General features: G+C 33.5%; 1 protein-coding gene and 1 long non-coding RNA gene across 6 annotated transcripts in view; one reads left to right on the forward strand and one right to left on the reverse strand.

Moving 5' to 3' along the window:
- The first annotated feature begins 2,351 nt into the window (after positions 1-2,351).
- LOC105798217 (probable leucine-rich repeat receptor-like protein kinase At1g35710) overlaps positions 2,352-19,902 on the forward strand; it is a 77,680-nt gene continuing 60,129 nt past the window's right edge. Inside the window, exons 1-3 of one of the 5 annotated variants that reach the window (XM_052620871.1) lie at positions 2,357-2,804; positions 4,101-4,757; positions 4,841-5,341. In XM_052620871.1, coding sequence (XP_052476831.1) covers positions 2,402-2,804; positions 4,101-4,757; positions 4,841-5,235 — 1,455 coding nt within the window. In that variant the 5' untranslated portion in view covers positions 2,357-2,401 and the 3' untranslated portion in view covers positions 5,236-5,341. Of the gene's footprint in view, positions 4,758-4,840; positions 5,342-19,902 lie in introns of those variants that run through there. The other 4 variants (XM_052620868.1, XM_052620869.1, XM_052620867.1 and 1 more) reach the window with 4 other exon arrangements.
- LOC105784774 (uncharacterized) lies at positions 6,183-7,416 on the reverse strand. Its single transcript, XR_001130696.2, has 2 exons — positions 7,187-7,416; positions 6,183-6,960 (listed from the first exon to the last, which is right to left on the reverse strand). It is a non-coding gene; the product is annotated as an uncharacterized LOC105784774 (long non-coding RNA).

A 19,902-nucleotide genomic window follows, 5' to 3' on the forward strand; every position in this document is an offset into this window, starting at 1 on the left:
TCTAATTTTGATTAAAAGAGTTTTTAAATATATATATGATTTTAAATTTGTATGTTTTAATATAAAATTCATTATATTGTAGCAAGATTTAATGTGACATGTTTAAAATTTTAATTTAACTCAAACAATTTCACTCAATTTGGCTCGACTCGAATTTCATTTCATTCGACTCAATTTGAAAAAAAATTCCAAATTGAGTTAGGATGATAAAGTGAGACTCGTCAACTTGAAATTATTTTACTCGATTCGATCCAACACTCACCCCTAGTAATTGCATCATTGATACTAATAACAACATAAAAATGTATCTCATCTATTCTAATCAATATGCAGGCACGAAATGGAAATTTCCATGAAAAAGAAGTATCGCGTATGAAAAAGTAAGTTCCATGACATCGGCTGAAGCAATAACAACAATTGCAAAAAGACATTGACTCCTATAGAAATCCATCAGTTTGGAAACTATAACGTATATGCTACGACTGGGTGTTTTTTCGTGTGACACCCGTTAGACTTTCATTTATGTTGGTAATAAATATAATCTATTTCAATTAAAAAATGACTAGAATTTAGTACTTCATTATGACCCAAATTATTGGTGAAGTTGAAATTAAAATTTTTTCGACAAAAACTTTCAATACTTAGTACTTATGTGTAATTCAATCTTTCCATTATATATCCCAAATAAGTTAAAAGCATGGCGTGGTGTCTACCTTTGCTTACCATGTCAGACTTGCAATTCTTTATATTAACCCTGATTATCGGACTTCATAAAAAGATGTGTAATTATACAAGTCAAGAGCAAAAAAGATATGTCCCCTCATATCACTTGGAGTGATGAGTCCTTTCTGAACCACTCCATCACCTTCGTATGTCATACCATATTTAAAACATTACTTTAAGCACCTATCAATATGAATTCATTTGGTGATGAATCAAAGTATGACGGTTAACACATAAGGAGAGTTTGTGTAAGTCTAAAGATTATTTACACTACCAATACATGAGACTATTTCTATAGACATTTGAGTGAAATACCAAATGGAACTATCATAGCAGGTCAAGTTATACTTTATAATTTTTTCGGAACTTTTTAAAAATTATTCACATTTTTTTTTATATTTGTAATAAATTTTATAAATTTTATAACTTTTACATTTTTAATATATTCTAATAACTTGACAAGCAACATCAACATACTTCCACATGGCATGTCACATGTCAACTTGTCATAGCTTCCGCCAACCACATCAACAACCAATATTGATAAAATCAGTCAACAACCGTTTTCGTTAGCGAAAGGAGCCAATTGATTTTTTTCTCATTGAATGCTCAATTGGGTCAATTTTTCTGTTATGAACTTGATTGATTTTTTAACTTTTTACTAAGGTGTTTTTTACACTTTAACCTTATATTAATATTCATTATTTTATTAAAAAACTTATTTCTAAGTAATTTTTCCGACCGAATTGATATCGGATTAACTCCAATAAAATATATTATATAAACATATTAAAATCTATCAATAAAGAAAACACCATTAATTTGTCTGAAGTCTCGACTTTTTGAGTCTTAATGGGTGAGAAATTTCTTATATAGAAACTGAAGACGATATATAAAGTAAATGCCACATTAAAAGCCCAATTCTTTGGAAAATAAATTCCATCACGACTGAACAAAAATTAAAATAAAATCTATCATATTTAATATATTAGTCCAAGAAAATAATCGATAATATGATTACTAATAAAAATAACAAGAAAAATGATTTATGTTAAGTTATAACAATTTTTTTTTGAACAATGAGATTTTGACCTAGACTATTCCTTGAAAAGGTGAATACTCGACTAATAGGCCACAACTTAAAATTTTTAAATTATAACCATTTTATAATACATGAATTAGGTTTAAAATAGTATAAAATTTATAATATATACCAACTATATAAAAAATATTTATAAGGTGTCCAATAACTTCCAAAACACTTCTTATAAATAATATATATTTTTATCTTAAAAGTTTTTTTTAAATAAGTCATGGAAAAAATTATAATTGTTTTATAAATAAGTATATTTTTTCTATAACATATAGTATGGACACATAAATAAGTTATATTTAAATTTTTTGACCATAACTTTTTTTTATAAATAAGTATTTGCATAATATAGTATTTGCATAATATAATATTTGCATTATTGATACTAACAACATAGAAATTTCCATGAAAAAGGCCTTGAATCCTTTGATGAATTAAGTTCCATGACAAGGACTGAAGCAATGACGACAGCTGGCCCCTGCAACTATTGCAACAAGACCTTGAATCCTTTGATGAGTTCCTTTAAATTCATCAGTTTGGAAACCATAACATATATGCTACCACTAAATCCTTACCAGATTAAACATGGCCCCATCCTTAACCATTTCTGTTATTCTAGGGGTACTGTGGGCCACCATCCTTCTTTCCTTTGCTACAACTGTGACAGCAGCATATCCATCGCCATTGGAGTCCGAAGCCATAGCTCTGCTAGAAAGCAGGTGGTGGAGTAACCATAGCAGCAATACTTCACAACGTTGCCAGTGGCCTGGTATAACCTGCAACACTGCTGAAAGCATCACCCAAATTAACTTATCTGATGCGCCCAACATTGAGGTTGGAGATAGATTTGGGAAACTCAATTTCTCTTCATTTCCAAATCTTGTCCTTCTTGATCTTAGTAATCATCAACTTAGAGGAAAAATCCCGCATCAGATAGGTGATCTATCAGCATTGAAGTACCTTGACTTGTCTAATTGTGGTTTATCTGGTGAGTTACCTCCTTCTTTAGGAAAGCTGACCCAATTAAATTTTCTCGACATTTCCAATAATGATAATATTAATGGTTCCATCCCTCCACAATTGGGGAATCTAGAGAACCTCGTGACTTTAAACTTAAGGCAATGTGGAATTGTTGGTCCAATCCCTTCTGCTTTGGGTCAATTAATCAATCTCCAATCTCTGATCCTTTCGGGGAACCAAATCAATGGATCTATCCCATTAGAAATTGGATATTTGAGAAATTTGACTTATTTGAGTCTCTCCAACAATAGAATTGTTGGTCCAATCCCTTCTGCTTTAGGTCAATTAACCAGTCTCCAATCTCTGATCCTTTGGGGGAACCAAATCAATGGATCTATCCCATTAGAAATTGGATATTTGAGAAATTTGACTTGTTTGGATCTCTACAACAGTAGACTTGTCGATTCAATACCAATTACTCTGTACCAATTAACCAATTTGGAAATTTTGTACCTTGATAATAACCAACTTCAAGGTTCAATCCCTTCTTGTGTTGGTAGTTTATCAAAGATGCAGTACTTAAGCCTTGATTCTAATCTATTAGAAGGTCTTATTCCCCAAGAAATTTGTAATCTAGCAAATTTAACTTCATTGTACCTCTCCCAAAACAAATTGACTGGTTCAATCCCTTCTTGTATTGGTAGCTTATCAAAGATGCAGTACTTAAGACTTGATTCTAATCTATTAAAAGGTCCTATTCCCCAAGAAATTTGTAATCTAGCAAATTTAACTTCATTGTACCTCTCCCAAAACAAATTGACTGGTTCAATCCCTTCTTGTATTGGTAGTTTATCAAAGATGCAGTACTCAAGCCTTGCTTCTAATCTATTAAAAGGTCCTATTCCCCAAGAAATTTGTGATCTAGCAAATTTAGCTTCGTTGTACCTCTCCCAAAACAAATTGACTGGTTCAATCCCTTCTTGTATTGGTAGTTTATCAAAGTTGCAGTACTTAAGCCTTGCTTCTAATCTATTAAAAGGTTCTATCCCAAAAGAAATTGGCAAGCTTTTTGATCTATCAAATCTAAACCTTAGCTTCAACCAACTCTCAGGTCCTATCCCTATCTTGTCTGCTACTCATCTCTACATTGTCGACGCTGGAAATGGTTGTCAAAAGATTTTTCCCGATCCATTTGAAGGCAATAGTGATTTATCACCCTATATGTGTCCTACTCCAGTTACCAAAAAAGCCAACAGCAGCAGAATTCCTTACTATATCAAAATATTCCTCCCTATTGCGATCTTATTCACAATCTCCATTTTAGGATGTTTGCTATTTTCACGGTTTAAGCTCAAGAATAACCATGTCAACGTACAACCAACCAAGAATGGGGATTTGTGTTCCATATGGAACTATGATGGAAAGATAGCATACGAGGATATCGTTGCAGCAACAGAGGATTTCGACTTCCGATACTGTATTGGAGTTGGTGGTTATGGTAGTGTTTACAAAGCAGAACTCCCTTGTGGTAAAGTAGTTGCTTTGAAGAAACTTCATCATTTAGAAGCCGAAAATCCAACTTTTGACAGGAGTTTCAGGAACGAGATCAAGTTTCTATCAGAAATACGACATCGAAACATTGTGAAGCTTCACGGGTTTTGTCTACACCGACGATCCATGTTTTTGATCTATGAATACATGGAAAAAGGGAGTTTGTTCTGCAACCTAAGGGATGAAGTGAATGCTGTGGAAATGGATTGGACGAAAAGAGTAGAGATCATCAAAGGCATAGCACATGCTTTGTCTTACTTGCACCATGATTGCTGCCCTCCGATAGTTCATCGAGACATATCAAGTAACAATGTTCTTTTAAACTCAAGTTTTGAGGCCTTTGTGGCCGACTTTGGAACAGCTAGAATGTTGGATCTTGATTCATCCAATCAGACCATTATTGTCGGAACTTGTGGCTACGTAGCTCCAGGTGGCGTTTTCTTTTTTACTTGATTTACTGACCTTTTCTCTGAACATATAATTGAATTTCTTCTTACTAATTTGTGTATGTAGAACTTGCTTATACAATGATTGTCACCGAAAAATGCGATGTTTATAGTTTTGGAGTGGTAGCACTGGAAATAGTAATGGGAAAGCATCCTGAAGAACTGTTATCATGGTTGTCATCACCAACTTCTTTGGTAAACATGAAGCTGGTTGATGTGTTAGACAACCGTTTACCACTTCCAACAAGCCAACTAGTTACACAAAATCTTGTTCATGTTGCTACACTGGCATTCGCTTGCTTAAATCCACAACCGAAGTCCCGACCAACAATGAAGGAAGTGTGTGAAGAGTTCCTTTCTTGCCATACATCCTTGGGAATTCCTCTTCGGATGATCTCTTTGTTACAACTCATGAACCGTGAAATGCATATTGGAGGCAAAACTAAAACTTGTGATGTGTGAAGTCCATGCGCTTTTTGATTAGATACTGTTTATCATGCTCTGATAATTTGTTTGTAGACCATCTCTGGTTTTATATATGATGGAATGAATTGCAATGTTTAATAAACCTGTTTATTCGGTTGCTTTAGAAGACATAAATTCTGCAAATTGATCCAAATATTAAGACATCATCGCTGGCTGCTTCCTTGAATTTTGTGCTTCTTTCAAACCAACTCAAAGATAAATAAAATATAAGTAAATTAAGGGTGAATTTATCAACCACGGCACAAGTATTGTGTATTTCTTTTGTTATACATATAAGCACAACTCCTCATATATGAATTATCTACCAAATACTCACGAAAGGCTTTTAAGAAAATAGTAGTTAGTAAAGCCATCCAGGAGGGAATATGCTACTAACGTGAAACGGGCAAAATTACATAGTAAATATGTCTTCATGAGACTGCTGTATTTCTTTAAGAACCAAAAGAACTATAAGTGAAGGCAAAATAGTTTATTGTCTCAACTCTTTATATCCCCATACCTCATTGTGCAATGAATAAAGTACATCAAGCAGGGATTTATCCCTCGCCATAAATATATCGCACTGGTCTTTGCTTTATACAAATTTCTTGAAACACAACTTTGAAATTTTAATATTTGGAACTCCTAAGCTACATGAAATAACTGCAAGTTACCATGACTAAAGTGCATACATACATATATGAAAGTTTCTCAAGCAATGATAAGATAATTAATTGCTAAAAATCTTCATTGATTTTGTGGAGAGACAATCAGACAAGTCATGTCAGATAAATGATGGGACAAAAAGGTTTTCTGGACTTTTAGAAGTTATGAATGCATCTATCAGGCTTAAGCATTTCCAACATCTAATTTATGGCTTTCATCTCAAAGCAAAGAATGCAAAGCATCAGGCTTAAAGATCATAATATGCACAAAAAATGTAGTGGCCCTACAAGGTTTGCATCATGTCATGCATGCATAGATACATTACATTACTAAAAGCAAATTTACAGCTTTATTGGTCTATAACACGGTAGCATAATTAGAGAGTATCAAACAAGTCGGAGTGTGCATGTCTGAATCGAAGTACAAAGGCAAAAATATACAGGTTTCTTCTCACTGCAGTATAGTATAAACAAACTTCTATTGCCTGCAAAGGATGGAAGATGCTAACTCAAGCCTTACAACAGTGCATACATCACAAGATGCATGCGAGCCAATGGCGCTTCAAGAGACATGAAACTTTACACAGTTAGAATCTTCACATTTACCCCAAAAGTTCAGACTTCAGACAATAGAAAATGATAGACGAACTAGCATTTTATAGTGTCAAACATGCTGCATTACAACAAAATATTCTTATTGTTCTTCTCCGGTAAAACAAAAGGTTAACATTTAGAGTTTAAAACAAACGGAAAATGAAAAAATAATTGGAAACAGACTATTAAACAAATGAAAAAATGAAAAATATTTTCCGATATATATATACTAAATAAAAACCCAAAATGGCAATCGGTCTTGAATCCCAATCTCTTAACAATTCAAGAAACAAATTCCAATTCCAAAAAATCCTAGTCTTTTAACAAAACAAAAACCAAATATACCAAATACGCTTTCCCTTACACACAAAAGCTAATTCAAGAGATTACCAAAAAAAGCTAATTCAAGAACCAAGCTTGAAAAACAACCAAAACCCCCAATTAAAATCTTGGTCAGCTTACCCTGAAAAATCACATAGAAAGAGAAAAAGAGAAACTCGTCACATGTGGCCATGGAGAAAGCAACGAATTTACAGAGTAACCAAAATACAATAACTTTGAAGAACAAAAATAATCAGGGAAATAGCCAAAGAGAAAAGCAACAATGACAAAAGCAACAAGTTAAACCCCATGAAGGAAATTCCAAATGCTCATTTACAGAGTAGTCAAAATAAAATATAGTGATATACCTTGATAGGATTGGAAAGCTAGATTTTGGAGTTTCTTCAAAATGCAGACTTGGTAAGGACGACGAGATAATAAGACTCAAATTCGGAGGTGAGGCCAACGAATAGAGACGAGGAGGAGAGGCGGAGGCTGATCGACAAAGAGGAAGGAGAACGACTGTTGTGATAGAGTGGAGGAAAATGGAAAATGTCTTACCGAAATAAAATCGGTAAGACGTTTTCCATAAAAAGCCATTTCATTTACCCTTGGTTTAGAAAATGTTTTCTGAAGTAATTTATTTTCCATCAAACAAACACAATAAAATAAGAAAAATATTTTACGAAAAATATTTTACTGGCAAATAAACAGAGCCTAAGTATTGCATTACAAATGACATAATACCACCCATGTCAGCCATGTAAACAGACAGACATATTAAAATTTAAATTTAAATCCATAAAAATTTATATACTTATATTCATACATTTATACAAACACAAGAAATATATATAAATTTACAAGAACAAACACAATGTCAAATCAATATAGTTCCTTCCTTCAATACAAATATTGTGTGACATCAACCAACATAAAGAAGATAATAAAAAGTATGCCCTAGTTTCAGCACTCTTTTAAGGCAGTTACTAAAAGTTGTTTTCAACCAAGTTAAGAAGCATATCAAGAAATCAAGTTAAGGAGGACTTCTAATGAAAGTGACAAGAAATTTTCCAGAGATGGATGTAGTATCTACGATCCGTTCTAACAATTTGATCTTAAGTCTTACCTTCTATTATAAGAATGAGTAGCCTTTGTTTCTGGCAATTTTTGATTGGTTCCAATATTCACTAATAAGAAAGATTTTCATTTTCTGAATATGTATACAACCTGAATCCATTCTATATCAACAACAACAATAGTACTCATGATAGAGTGATAGATTACAAGTTTCCATACAAGATTTCACACATACAATAAAAGAAAATAAGTGAAATAATTCCATCTAAAATGAAATTAAAGAAAGCCAAAACTAATGCAATAGAACAGAGAATGTAAAATTTTCTTATATTAGTTCCATCTGTTTTAAAAATAAATAAAAAGAGATTGCAAGGTAAATCAGTAATAAGAAAGAAAATTATGGAATACCCACAAAGGGATTGCGAACAAACAAGCCGATTTAGATAAAAGAATCGGATTGAGAAACCAATTATTCAAGAACCATGAAAGAACTGGAAAATGTAATGATTAGGAACAAAAATGATTACCCTTTTTTTATTTGTCGCCAACCACTTGATTTTTAAGTCTTTGAACATAAATTTGTCAACAAATAAGACATACTTGGATTCTCCATTGAATCCATCTTTTGTTTTTCTGTGTTGAATAAAAAATTCAATCGAAACACTCAATCTAATTTCTACTATTTTGATTCAATACAGATCATAATAGTTTTTTCAGTCAAATGAAAGGGAAAACTATTTACCTATTTTATGGAAAATTGTCCTTTTTTTGTATAATTATAGGTGTTTCATCTATTTTATGGTCCTTACAGTGCTGACACGACCGTTAACAACATTAACTTGGCGCTCTATGTCAGCGATAGTTAGCTACAATGTCAGCAAAAATAAAAATAAAATAAAAAATTAAAAGGAATATTTAAATTTATTTTACTAGAATGAACCTAAACATATGGTTGTCCAAGTTCATTCGTTTCAAAACTTAAATTTTTTAAATTTAAAAAAATTAAGTTTTTTTATAAATGTGTAAAACTCTATTAAAATTTAATAAAATATTTAAAACTTAAGTCCCTAATGAATATGTCCAAATTCATTCATGATTAGTTTCAAATATACTGAAATTAATTTTCTTTAAAAATTGATATGTGTGTCAATATTTTCTATTGCTAACTCTTAGGATGAATAATATATATATATATATATATCAATTTAAATAATTTAAATTTTATTAATCATACGTCTTAAGATTTTTAAATGTATGGATATATCCAATTAAAACAGTGTATCTATTATTTCACATGTGTAGCCAAAAGGTTTAAAAATTGGATTTATTCGTACATTTAAAACTACTTTACACAAACAATTAATAATATTTATTTTATTTATTTTCTGAATTTTTTTAATTTTATACATTCTAAAATGTACGAATGGAATTAGAACATTGATACACGTATCAATTTTTTTAAAGAAGATTAATTTTAATATTTTTTAAACTTTGTACAATTTAGAAAAACTTGAATGAATTTAAACATAGAATTAACTTGTAAATGGTTTTATTAATTTTTAATTTTTAAATTTTTTAATATTTTATAAATTTTAATAATATTTTAAAATTTTATAAAATTTTAAAACATATTTTTTAAATATTATTTTTAATTTAAAAATTTTAAGCTTCAAAACAAATGAACTTGGTACTACGTCATCAGCAACTATTCCTTTTAAAAAGTTTAAATATTCCTTTTAATTTTTTATTTTTCTTGACATGGAAGTTGACGTGGTATTGCCACATAACCAACTATCGCTAACATGAAGCACAACGTTAGCGTTGTTAATGGCCACATCAACTTTGTAACGGTCGATATTAGTCAAAAGGCCTATTTGGCCAATTTTGTTAGTTCATGGGCTCAATTGGGTGCAAAAAGTTTGCAGGGGCTTAATTGATTTTTTTGAAAAAGTTTGAGGACCAAAAATACCATTAAACCCTTCTTTAACTATTGATATTTGTTTTTCTAAGTATCGGTCAACATTAGTTAAATGACTTATTTTGTCAGTTTTGTTAGTTTAAGGGCTCAGTTGGGTGCAAAAAGTTTGCAAGGGCTTAATTGATTTTTTCGAAAAAGTTCGACAATCAAAAATACCTTTAAGCCCTACTTTAACTATTGATATGTCTTTTTTTTAATTAATTTTGCATTCATGCATAGTATAGGCACACGATGTACAGGGTATTTCCACGTATACATGTAAAGTGTATTTTGATGCCACGGCGGTATGAGATGAAAATGTGATTATTAAGATAGTAATGTCACCTTCTAGTAATTGCAAAGAATTATAATTTTCTAGATGCATTTGGCTAGTAGAGTGTAATTATATTGTAATTATTTGTGCCTTGTTTAGTAATATAAATTGTAATTACACATTTACAAATTTTAAATTGTTTAAAAAGTATTAATTACTATAAATAGTTATCAATAACACCTGAGAAAAAAATTTAAACAAGTGACATAAATTAAAATCAAATCATGTTATGTTAGTCCAAGAAAATAACAAACAGCACGATTGCCGATAAAAAAGAACAAGAAAACTAAACATCATATGCAACTTTATTATTGCTCTAGCATTCCATATTTTTTGGGTTATTCCTTTTCTAACATTTAACATATACTTCTTATCATCATCTATTAGTTCTTGATCTATTTCTTCATTGTTGATACAAGGTACAACAATAGAGGGGAGTAAGGAGGAGGTAAGGTGGAGTGAGTGGTGGAAAAGTATTTATAAGAGAGGTCCTCTTGTCCATTAGCATGACATGGCAGGATAAATGTTCAGTCCCACCAAACGTGTAAAGGATATTCATGAACATAAAGTATATTCATGATGGAGGCCCATTATGTTATTCATTCGATCAGTACAAGGTTAATACGCCCATGCAAGTCCTAATGGCCTCAAGGATGTGTTCACACCAAAAAAAGGATGCTAGCCTTTCAAAAGGGTTGGTGCTCCTTTGATCTTAGTGGATGGTTCGGCGAGACATCTTCTTAGGTAGACTAAATGAGAGGGTTAATGTTGTCTACATAGTTGACATGTGTCCATGTGGCGTGGGTATAACATTCATCATCTAAATCAAAATTTGAATATGCATCATTAAGATTATCCAGATCATTTTTTTTATTTGTATCATTGAAAGTATTGATAATTCCAATTCCACCTATAAATGGAATTGTGAAGTATACAACAAGTTAGAACGATTGAACATTGTTTTTTAGACTATATTGATGTGGTTTGTTAATATGAGAAATATTTTTTTAAAACAACAAATATCCTCTCAACCACATTTCAAAGCTTTGAATAAAGAGTTTGCGAGCCTTGTTTGGTACTTGTGTCTAGCTCTGTTCTTTCAAATGATATCGTACCCCGTAATATACTGCAAGAAAACCTTTTGCATTTGTATAATCAACATCTACCACATAATATTTCCTAAAAACATGTAATAATTTAAATAATTTGTGAGACAAATAAAATAACAGCATGGTGATGATAATATTAATATATTTATAAAATACAATTTTGATCTATTTTCTCTCCCAAACATCATTCTTAGCATTCTAGTATTTGAGGCACAAATCAACTTTATAATCCTTCAATTATAATAGTTTTTATGAATCTAATTTGCAGTTTACTATGTGTTCAATGATAAACCAACTTTATAACCTTTTATAATATTTCGATTGCTATTATTTCATGCAAATAAGATAAAAGAAATAATATAAATTTTATAATATAACATTTATAAACAATGTTTTTATAAAGTGTTGAATAGCTTTTGTACAAGCCCATTTTGCCCGGGGCCCAACTAACCCAATCAATAAACCCATTACCAAACCCAAACAACACCCAAAACCCAACAAAACAAAAAAAATAAATGACCCAATGCAATCGGCCCAATAAGCCCAATAACAAATCAGACCCAACCCAAATTTCCAATAGTCAAACTAGGATTTCAGTTTTCTGAAACCCTAGCCTACTGCCTTCAGCCGCCATTGCCCATGCCACTACTGCACCTACCCCTGACCACCTGTCTCCACTGTCGCCTGTAGCGCCGCACCAACTCCACCCACTTGCACCTGCAAAATCAGAGAGAAACGACAGCAAGCAAATAATAAAAAATTGTAAAATGGCTCTATATATAAGGCCATTCAAACATTGTAATGCGGGGTTTTTTTTCTTTTTTCTTTTTTAAAAAAATCTATTCAAAAAGGAAGAGAAAAAAGATTCAAGAAAAAGCAATAAAAGGTCCTTTTTTTTCTCATTATTTTCGGTTTTGGATTATTTACATTCGAAATTTTTTTTATTATTTTTCTTTTATTTTAAACTATACATATATATATATACATAACATATTAAAAAAGTAAAAAAAAAACCTTGTTGAACTTTCCGGCCACCAGTGTATACGGTGTATGCATAACAATGGTGTTGGTCGAATCAGGCAAGACACGAGAAAGGGAAGGAAGTTGAGAGAGAGTTGGGAGTTTTTTTTTTAAAACAAGGGATGAAATGATTTTTTTGTTCAAAAAAAAAGGTTATATAAGCCTGCAAAACGACGTCGTTTTGAGGCTGGCTTCAAGCGCCTAAAACGGCGCCGTTTTGCCTTAGACCCGCGCAGTGACCCGACCCTGAGGGGAGGATCCGCGTGTTTTCTTTAAAAGGGCTATTTGCGCGCGCGGTCCCTCCACGTTTGCAGCGCGTTGCAATTTGCCCCTCTTTCCTGCTTTTCTTTATTTTTAATTTAGCCGTATAGTTCTATCGTTGTTTCATTTTAGTCCTACGTAAAGTGATGCGTTGGGAGGGATGGTATATTTCTTTTTTTGGTCCCCCTTCTTTCACGCGCATTCCAAATTAATCTTTTTCTTTACTTTATTCTGATTTCTCCCCTGGGACTTTGTTTTGCTTTCAATCTAATCCTTTATTATTATTATTATTATTATTATTATTATTATTATTATTCTTGTTATTGCATTTATTATTATTACTTTCCTTATTATTATTATTTACCCACTTATACCATTTTAGATTTTGTTATATATATTCATACTAACATATATATATATATCTACATTTTAATTTTTATATATGTACGTACTTATATTTTTATATACTTTAATATATATATACTTACTTATATATTATTTGTATTTTATGCTTTATATATGTATACCCACATATTTTAAATATACATACTTATTTTTAAGGCTTTATAATTTTTATATATACATAGATATACATACATAAATAATGTATTTTTGTAATTCATATTGTTCTCGATTGTTTTATTTGATATTTATTTATTTGCTTATCATTATTTTTATGAAATGCTTTAGTTCTTTTTATTTACTCATTATTTCATGTATAATTGTTTTTTATGTGCCCTTTTATTGTTTTGCTTGTGATTATTTTACTTACATTATCATCATCATTTCATTACACCCATTTTTTTAGATTTCAAAAAAGAAATTTTAAAAATGTAAGTAATACTCGGTATTTGGGATCTTCGAGAGAATTAAGCCCTAACGTATTGGGTTCCGATTTTCTTCGTTGACCCTAAATAATCGAGATTACTCTTTTAAAAAAAATGATAAAAAGCTCGTTATCAAGAATTCAATACGTTGTATCCTAACGCATTGGATGTGACATGTTGTTTTCTCGAGACGAGGATTTTTCGAAATAAATGCAATATTCAATGTTTAATATTTTGAGAAATTGTGCCCTAACGTATTGGGTTGCGATTTCTTCATTTGATTTAAACAATTGAATATTCTTTTAAACTTTATTACAAATTTTTTAAACTCAAGTTTTAAACAATATCGGAATTAAAAGGATCGTGTCCTAACTTCTCGGTCGTGATCCTTTTAAATCCAAGATAATTAAATATCTTTTAAATAAGTATTTTTATTCGCGTATCGAGAATTCGAGACATTGTGTCCTAACTTACTGGATATGATTCTCTATCTCGAATAACGTGAAATATCCCCTTTTTTCTTGAAAATTTTCAACATTTTAATAAAATGATCGTATTTTTAAAATTCTCCAAAGTTCTCAATTTTCGACATTAAGACATTAAGTAATCAACTAGGTACTAATTTTGGGCGTATAGAGGGTGCTAATCCTTCCTCGTGCGTAACCGACTCCCGAACCCGTTTTTCTGAATTTCGTGGACCAAACTTGTTGTTTTAATAAAATCAAACCGTTTATTAAAAACAACCACTTTTCGCGGTGATCCAATCACACCTCATAAAAAAGGATTGGTCGCAACTCCCGTTTCATTTTTCAAAACCCAAGTCGACCCCGTTTTTAATCCAAAAAATGGTGTCAACAGCTTGGCGACTCCGCTGGGGACTTTAAATAAGAGAGTCAAGCCACGAGTTGATTATTTCTTGTCTTTTTGTCGAAAGTTGAAAATTTGATTTAAATATACAATTCTCTCATTGCATTTCATTTGTTTTGAGTTATAGTTTTCATCATGTTTTATATTTTAAATTTTTATATCTTTCTACATTGCATTGCATGACCGTTGGTCACACCTTTTAAGTGGGAGTGAGAAGCTAGTCCTTCGTGAGGTTTTCACCTCCGTGCAGGATAGTGGATCGCTTTCGGGATACATCCATACCTATGTCTTCGTGAGATTTTCATCTCCGTGCAGCCATAGGGAAATGTATTCCCCTGAACCGAACTCGGTCTATATGAGCCTATAATGGGTGAGGATCGAGGAATCTGCTGGTTTGGGTACCTTTACTTTAGAGCCAAACCTTATGTAGTGAACCTTAGGAGCCCACCCTAGGTAGAAACACTTTGAACCCCTAGTAGTCACCCGAATAGGTGTTCTATTTATTCTTGCTTGCTCTTGCTTTGTACTAACCTATTTTCTTTTGTTTTGGTTATGATTGCATTTCATTTTCATCATAAAGAGGTGTTGATTCAGGTTCGGTTGTTAAATAGAGAGCTTGTCATAAGGAAATGGGTTTTTTGATAAAGTGGATAATAATACGGTTGCCCGAATATGTTCTGAAAAAATACAACAAGAGAAAGATGATAACTTAATAGAGGACAACACAACTATTGCTCCGTTGCCTGAGGATTCAAGGTGACAAAGATTATTCGAGAGCCGCTGAACTTTCTTAAAGAGAAGCCAATGAGCATCATGAGGATGAGCGAGCAACGAGTCAAGGCCCGGATCAAGCAAAAAGGAGATAAAAGAGACGTCCCTTTTGAATAGTTTGTGAGATTTATCTTAACGCGCGAATGAAGAAAAGGATCGTTCTCTTGGAACATAAGGGCAAAGCCGTATATATATCCGCTTTATGTAAAGAGATTTGTTTTCTAGTAAAGTTGTTCTAATAGAATTGAACCAAGAATCAACGTCTCTTTTTTGCATTCATTTCATGCATCTGCATTGCATTTCATTGCATGCATCAAATTTCACTAAAAGACCCTAATCAAACGAAATCATTTCAGAGTCAATGGAAACCAACCTACCAAACCAACGCCCTTGCGCTACCCGAACAGGAACTAGAGAAATGGAACAAAGGTTGGAAAAATTAGAGCGAGTGCGAATCTGAATCTGAGGAGCAATTGATCGAATTTCAACAGGAGATAAGAGATCAGATGCTAGAATTACAGAGAACTATGATAAGCCAATTCAACCGATTGCTAGCTGGAGAGTTAGAAAAAAGGAAGGACCTGATAGACCACTCTGAGGTTGATAATGAGGATTTTGCTTATTTATTAGATTGTACTCCGACAAGTGTCCAGGTCCAGCCAGATGGGCACCCACAAGGGGCACTATTCACCATCAAATCTCAACAATATCAAACTGGTACAACAGCACCAGTGAGTGGCTTGACGGGCCCAAGATCCAATTTGAGGAACAATTTTCTTGTTGCATGTGATGATCCAGTAGAAATGAAGCAGGTGAGGGCAGAGTACCCAGATACTATAGAGGCCCCAAGGAAGAAGGGGAATAGGGGAATAATGCGAACAGATATAACAAGGGCCACTCAAAACCAATCACGTAGAGGCGGTCAAAGATGAAACCACCAGACGCTCGAGTCCTTTAAAGCAAGAATCTAGGGTGAAACCAGTGCAAAAGCTCAATTTACACCAATTTCGACGTCATATAAGGAATCAGATCGAGATTATTTGACGCGTGTTGTCTCCCTTTCTACTTGAAGCCTTTACAACCTCCGTATCCCAAATGGTATGACACAAATGCGCAATGTGACTATCATGCGGGAATTACGGGGCATTCTATAGAAAATTGCACTGCCTTTAAAAAGCTGGTCGAAAGGTTTATCAATATGTGCATTGTCAAATTTGAGGATTCACTCAGTACAGAAAACCCTCTACTCAATCATACGGATAATGAAGGGAATGCGATGAATGAAAAAATGTTGGGAAATGTTCACATCAGTGCCGCATACGAAGAAGCAACTGGAGAAGAGATCTTATTAGATGTTCGCCCTTATAAATTTGAGAGTGTTCTGAATAATTAGACTGCAAAAGAAATCCCTGTAGTATTTAGAGCTTACTCAGAGTAATATTCAGAATACACTTGTTGCTTTCAGCCTAGAGGCAACAAGAACTCTTTTGTGAAATAGGCTCATGTCTGAACGTCATCATTTTAATGGAATGCATCTTTGCGATCTTTTGAACCAATATTCTTTCATTTCTTAATGATTATTTTTATTCTTGTATTCTTTTATCCAAATCATTCTTTCATTCATTCATAATCATATTGTACATAACTTCATATATTCTTTGTATATTCTTTTGTACCTACAATAGGTCCCTAGATATCAACGACATGAATGACACTGCTACAGACTTTGAATCTCCTTTTGAGCGAGACATGTGTTTAGAGGGATCTCACGACTTTGAAGATGACATAGATCGTAGCTTATCTCCAAGCTTGTTGAGGATGGTAGAACAAGAGGATAAACAGATCCTACCTCTTAAGGAATCATTAGAAATTGTGAGCCTGGTGAAGACTAGAATTGACCTGACCACAGAGACGAAGCAAGACCTTGTTGAGTTACCTCTAGAGTTCAAAGATGTCTTTGTATGATCATACCAGGGTATGCCTCGATTCTTATAATAAAACCTGCACAACAGCATGATGTCAGAAATTTACAGTACAAACGATGCAATTCTTTGCCGGGGCAATGCCTCTCTCGTTGAGTCAACATAGCTTTGCCCATTTGAAGTCGAGTTTCCATCCCTTTAGGATGTTGTTGGATTTTATCCTGATTAAAGAGGAAGATCCGAAGTTTTCTGTTGTATTTCCGTCCTAAAAAGGGCTCTATGAAAGAAATCTGGTACCAAAGAAGGTTTTTCACATAGAAGATAAAAGTGGAAGATCTTATGTGGAAGACTTTAGAATAACATTGATTCTGGTCGAAAAGCATGACCAGGACTTGCCTGATCTCGTGAGTTCAGACTCAACAAAATAAAAAATAAAAAAAATCAAAAAAATTAAAAAAATTAAAAAAAAAGAAAAAGGAGAGGTCAATGCGAAAACCCGCAAAGGACGCTTTGACCAAAGGTGGATCTGAGTTGAAAACCCGAAAAAGGGCAACTCAAATTTTGAGCAAAATGGGGCATGAACATCACCATTATCGAAGACTTCTAATGGGCATTGCTTCATTTTTGAGAGGCTACTTCATGGATCAAGGTCATCCTATACCGATACAGAATTTCAGATAGGATGGTATTGGAAAATGCATTGAACTTAAATGATAGCACGATAACTGAGGTCTGAAATTAATTCAGAAGCAGACACAACGTTTTGTCACCAAATTACCTAGAGGTGAACAAGGACTGGCATGAGAAATTACTATTTGCCCTCATCGTTTGTCGAACATTTGTATTGGGGCAACACATCTCTTTTTGGTTTACAGGATTGAGGTAGTTTTACCTATCAAAATCCCCTCATTACTTGTTGGAGGGATCCAATCACGATGTGATCAGTTGGCCCTAGGAAAAGGGTTAAAAGCTATTCATCAGGGTCGAATGTACCATAAATAAATAATATGAGCCCATAATAAATAGGCTCATCTCAGAAAATTCCACGAGAGGGATGGATGTTGAAAAATATTCTCCTTTAACGAAAGGATTCTAAAGGGAAATGAATGCCAAACCAGGAATGTCCCTATGTTGTAAAGAAGACCATTTTCAGAGGAGCACTGATCCTGAGTGAGATTGCCAATCCTATAAACTCAGATCCAGTTAATAAACACTTCGTTTAAAGAAGAAGGAAGGACCAATGTGAAAACTACAAAGGGCACTTTGACTCAAACAAAAAATGATTAAAAAAAAGAAGAAAAGAATGAAAAAAATGAAAAATGAAAAAGTAAAAATGAAGAGGCTAAAGGGAAAACCCTCAAATGGCACCTTAGGCCAAAGGGGATTTGAATTGAAAACCCGAAGGGCGGCTCAAATATTGATCAGAATGGGGGCATGAAGTGATCGGATTGGGGTATGTGGTGATCTTGCTATACCTGAAAGGGTAAGGCGACATCTTGGGGCATCGACAGAGTCCTGTAGATCTCCTAAACACATGTCAAACTCAGGAAAGTCTTCAGAAAGTTTGTACAGAGAAGTTCAAGCTGCGATATCTGGGGCACCTAACCTTCATACTATTTATATATTAAATTTGTTGTTGTTCTTGGAATACTTCATTCTTTTTCAAGATACGTGTTCCAATCAATTCCTCTTTTATTCTTGCTACCCTTGATAATTCATTCATTTCGAGCTTGCTCTCAAATCAATTCTATTTCATCCATCGTTATATTCTTTTTTGCAAACATGTTGCATTGGGATAATGATTAATGGACTAATAAAACTTTCACAAAGGAAGTTTTGCATATTACTCTGAAAAGTTTTTAAATAATATAGGAACCTGAAACAGGACTATTATTTAGAAAACACCAAGTTTAAAGGGTGAAATATCTAAGAAGGAAGAGTCTAAGTTAAGACTATCTTTTCAGATTTTGTTGTCCAAACATTGATTGAACAAAATAACAAGATGCCGTGTTGGTGACAAAACTTCAATGAACAAACAAGCAGCGATCATAGCGAAGATAGCAGATCTTGTCTTCCTGTATTTGGTAGTGGGGGATTGAAGATAGCATATCTTGTCTTCCTGTATTTGGCAGCAGAGGGGATCGAAGATAGTAGATCTTATCTTCATGTATTTGGCAGCGGAGGAGATCGAGGATAGCAGATCTTGTCTTCCTGTATTTGGCAGCGAAGGGGATCGAAGATAGCAGATCTTGTCTTCCTGTATTTGGCAGCGGAGGAGATCGAAGATAGCAGATCTTGTCTTCTGTATTTGGCGTGATAATGAGGTATTTGGCGTCGAGGAGATCGAAGATAGATCTTGTCTTCTGTATTTGGCGTGAAGAGGATCGAAGATAGCAGATCTTGTCTTCTGTATTTGGCGTGGAGGGATCGAAGATATAGCTTGATCTTGTCTTCCTGTATCTGGCAGCGGAGGGATCGAAGATATCAAATCTTGTCTTCCTGTATTTGGCGTGGAGGGATCGAAGATAACATATCTTGTCTTCCTGTATTTGGCAGTGGAAGAGATCGAGGATAGCAGATCTTGTCTTCCTGTATTTGGCAGCGGAGGGGATCGAAGATAGCAGATCTTGTCTTCTGTATTTGGCGGAGGGGATCGAAGATAGCAGATCTTGTCTTCCTGTATTTGGAGCGAAGGGGATCGAAGATAGCAGATCTTGTCTTCCTGTATTTGGCAGCGAAGGAGATCGAAGATAGCAGATCATGTTTTCCTGTATTTGGCAGCGGAGGGGATCGAAGATAGCAGATCTTGTCTTCCTGTATTTGGTAGTGGAGGGGATCGAAGATAGCAGATCTTGTCTTCCTGTATTTGGAGTGGAGGGGATCAAAGATAGTAGATCTTGTCTTCCTGTATTTGGCAGCGAAGGAGATCGAAGATA

The sequence above is a fragment of the Gossypium raimondii genome, chromosome 9, assembly GCF_025698545.1.
Source record: "Gossypium raimondii isolate GPD5lz chromosome 9, ASM2569854v1, whole genome shotgun sequence".
Taxonomy (NCBI): Eukaryota; Viridiplantae; Streptophyta; class Magnoliopsida; order Malvales; family Malvaceae; genus Gossypium; species Gossypium raimondii.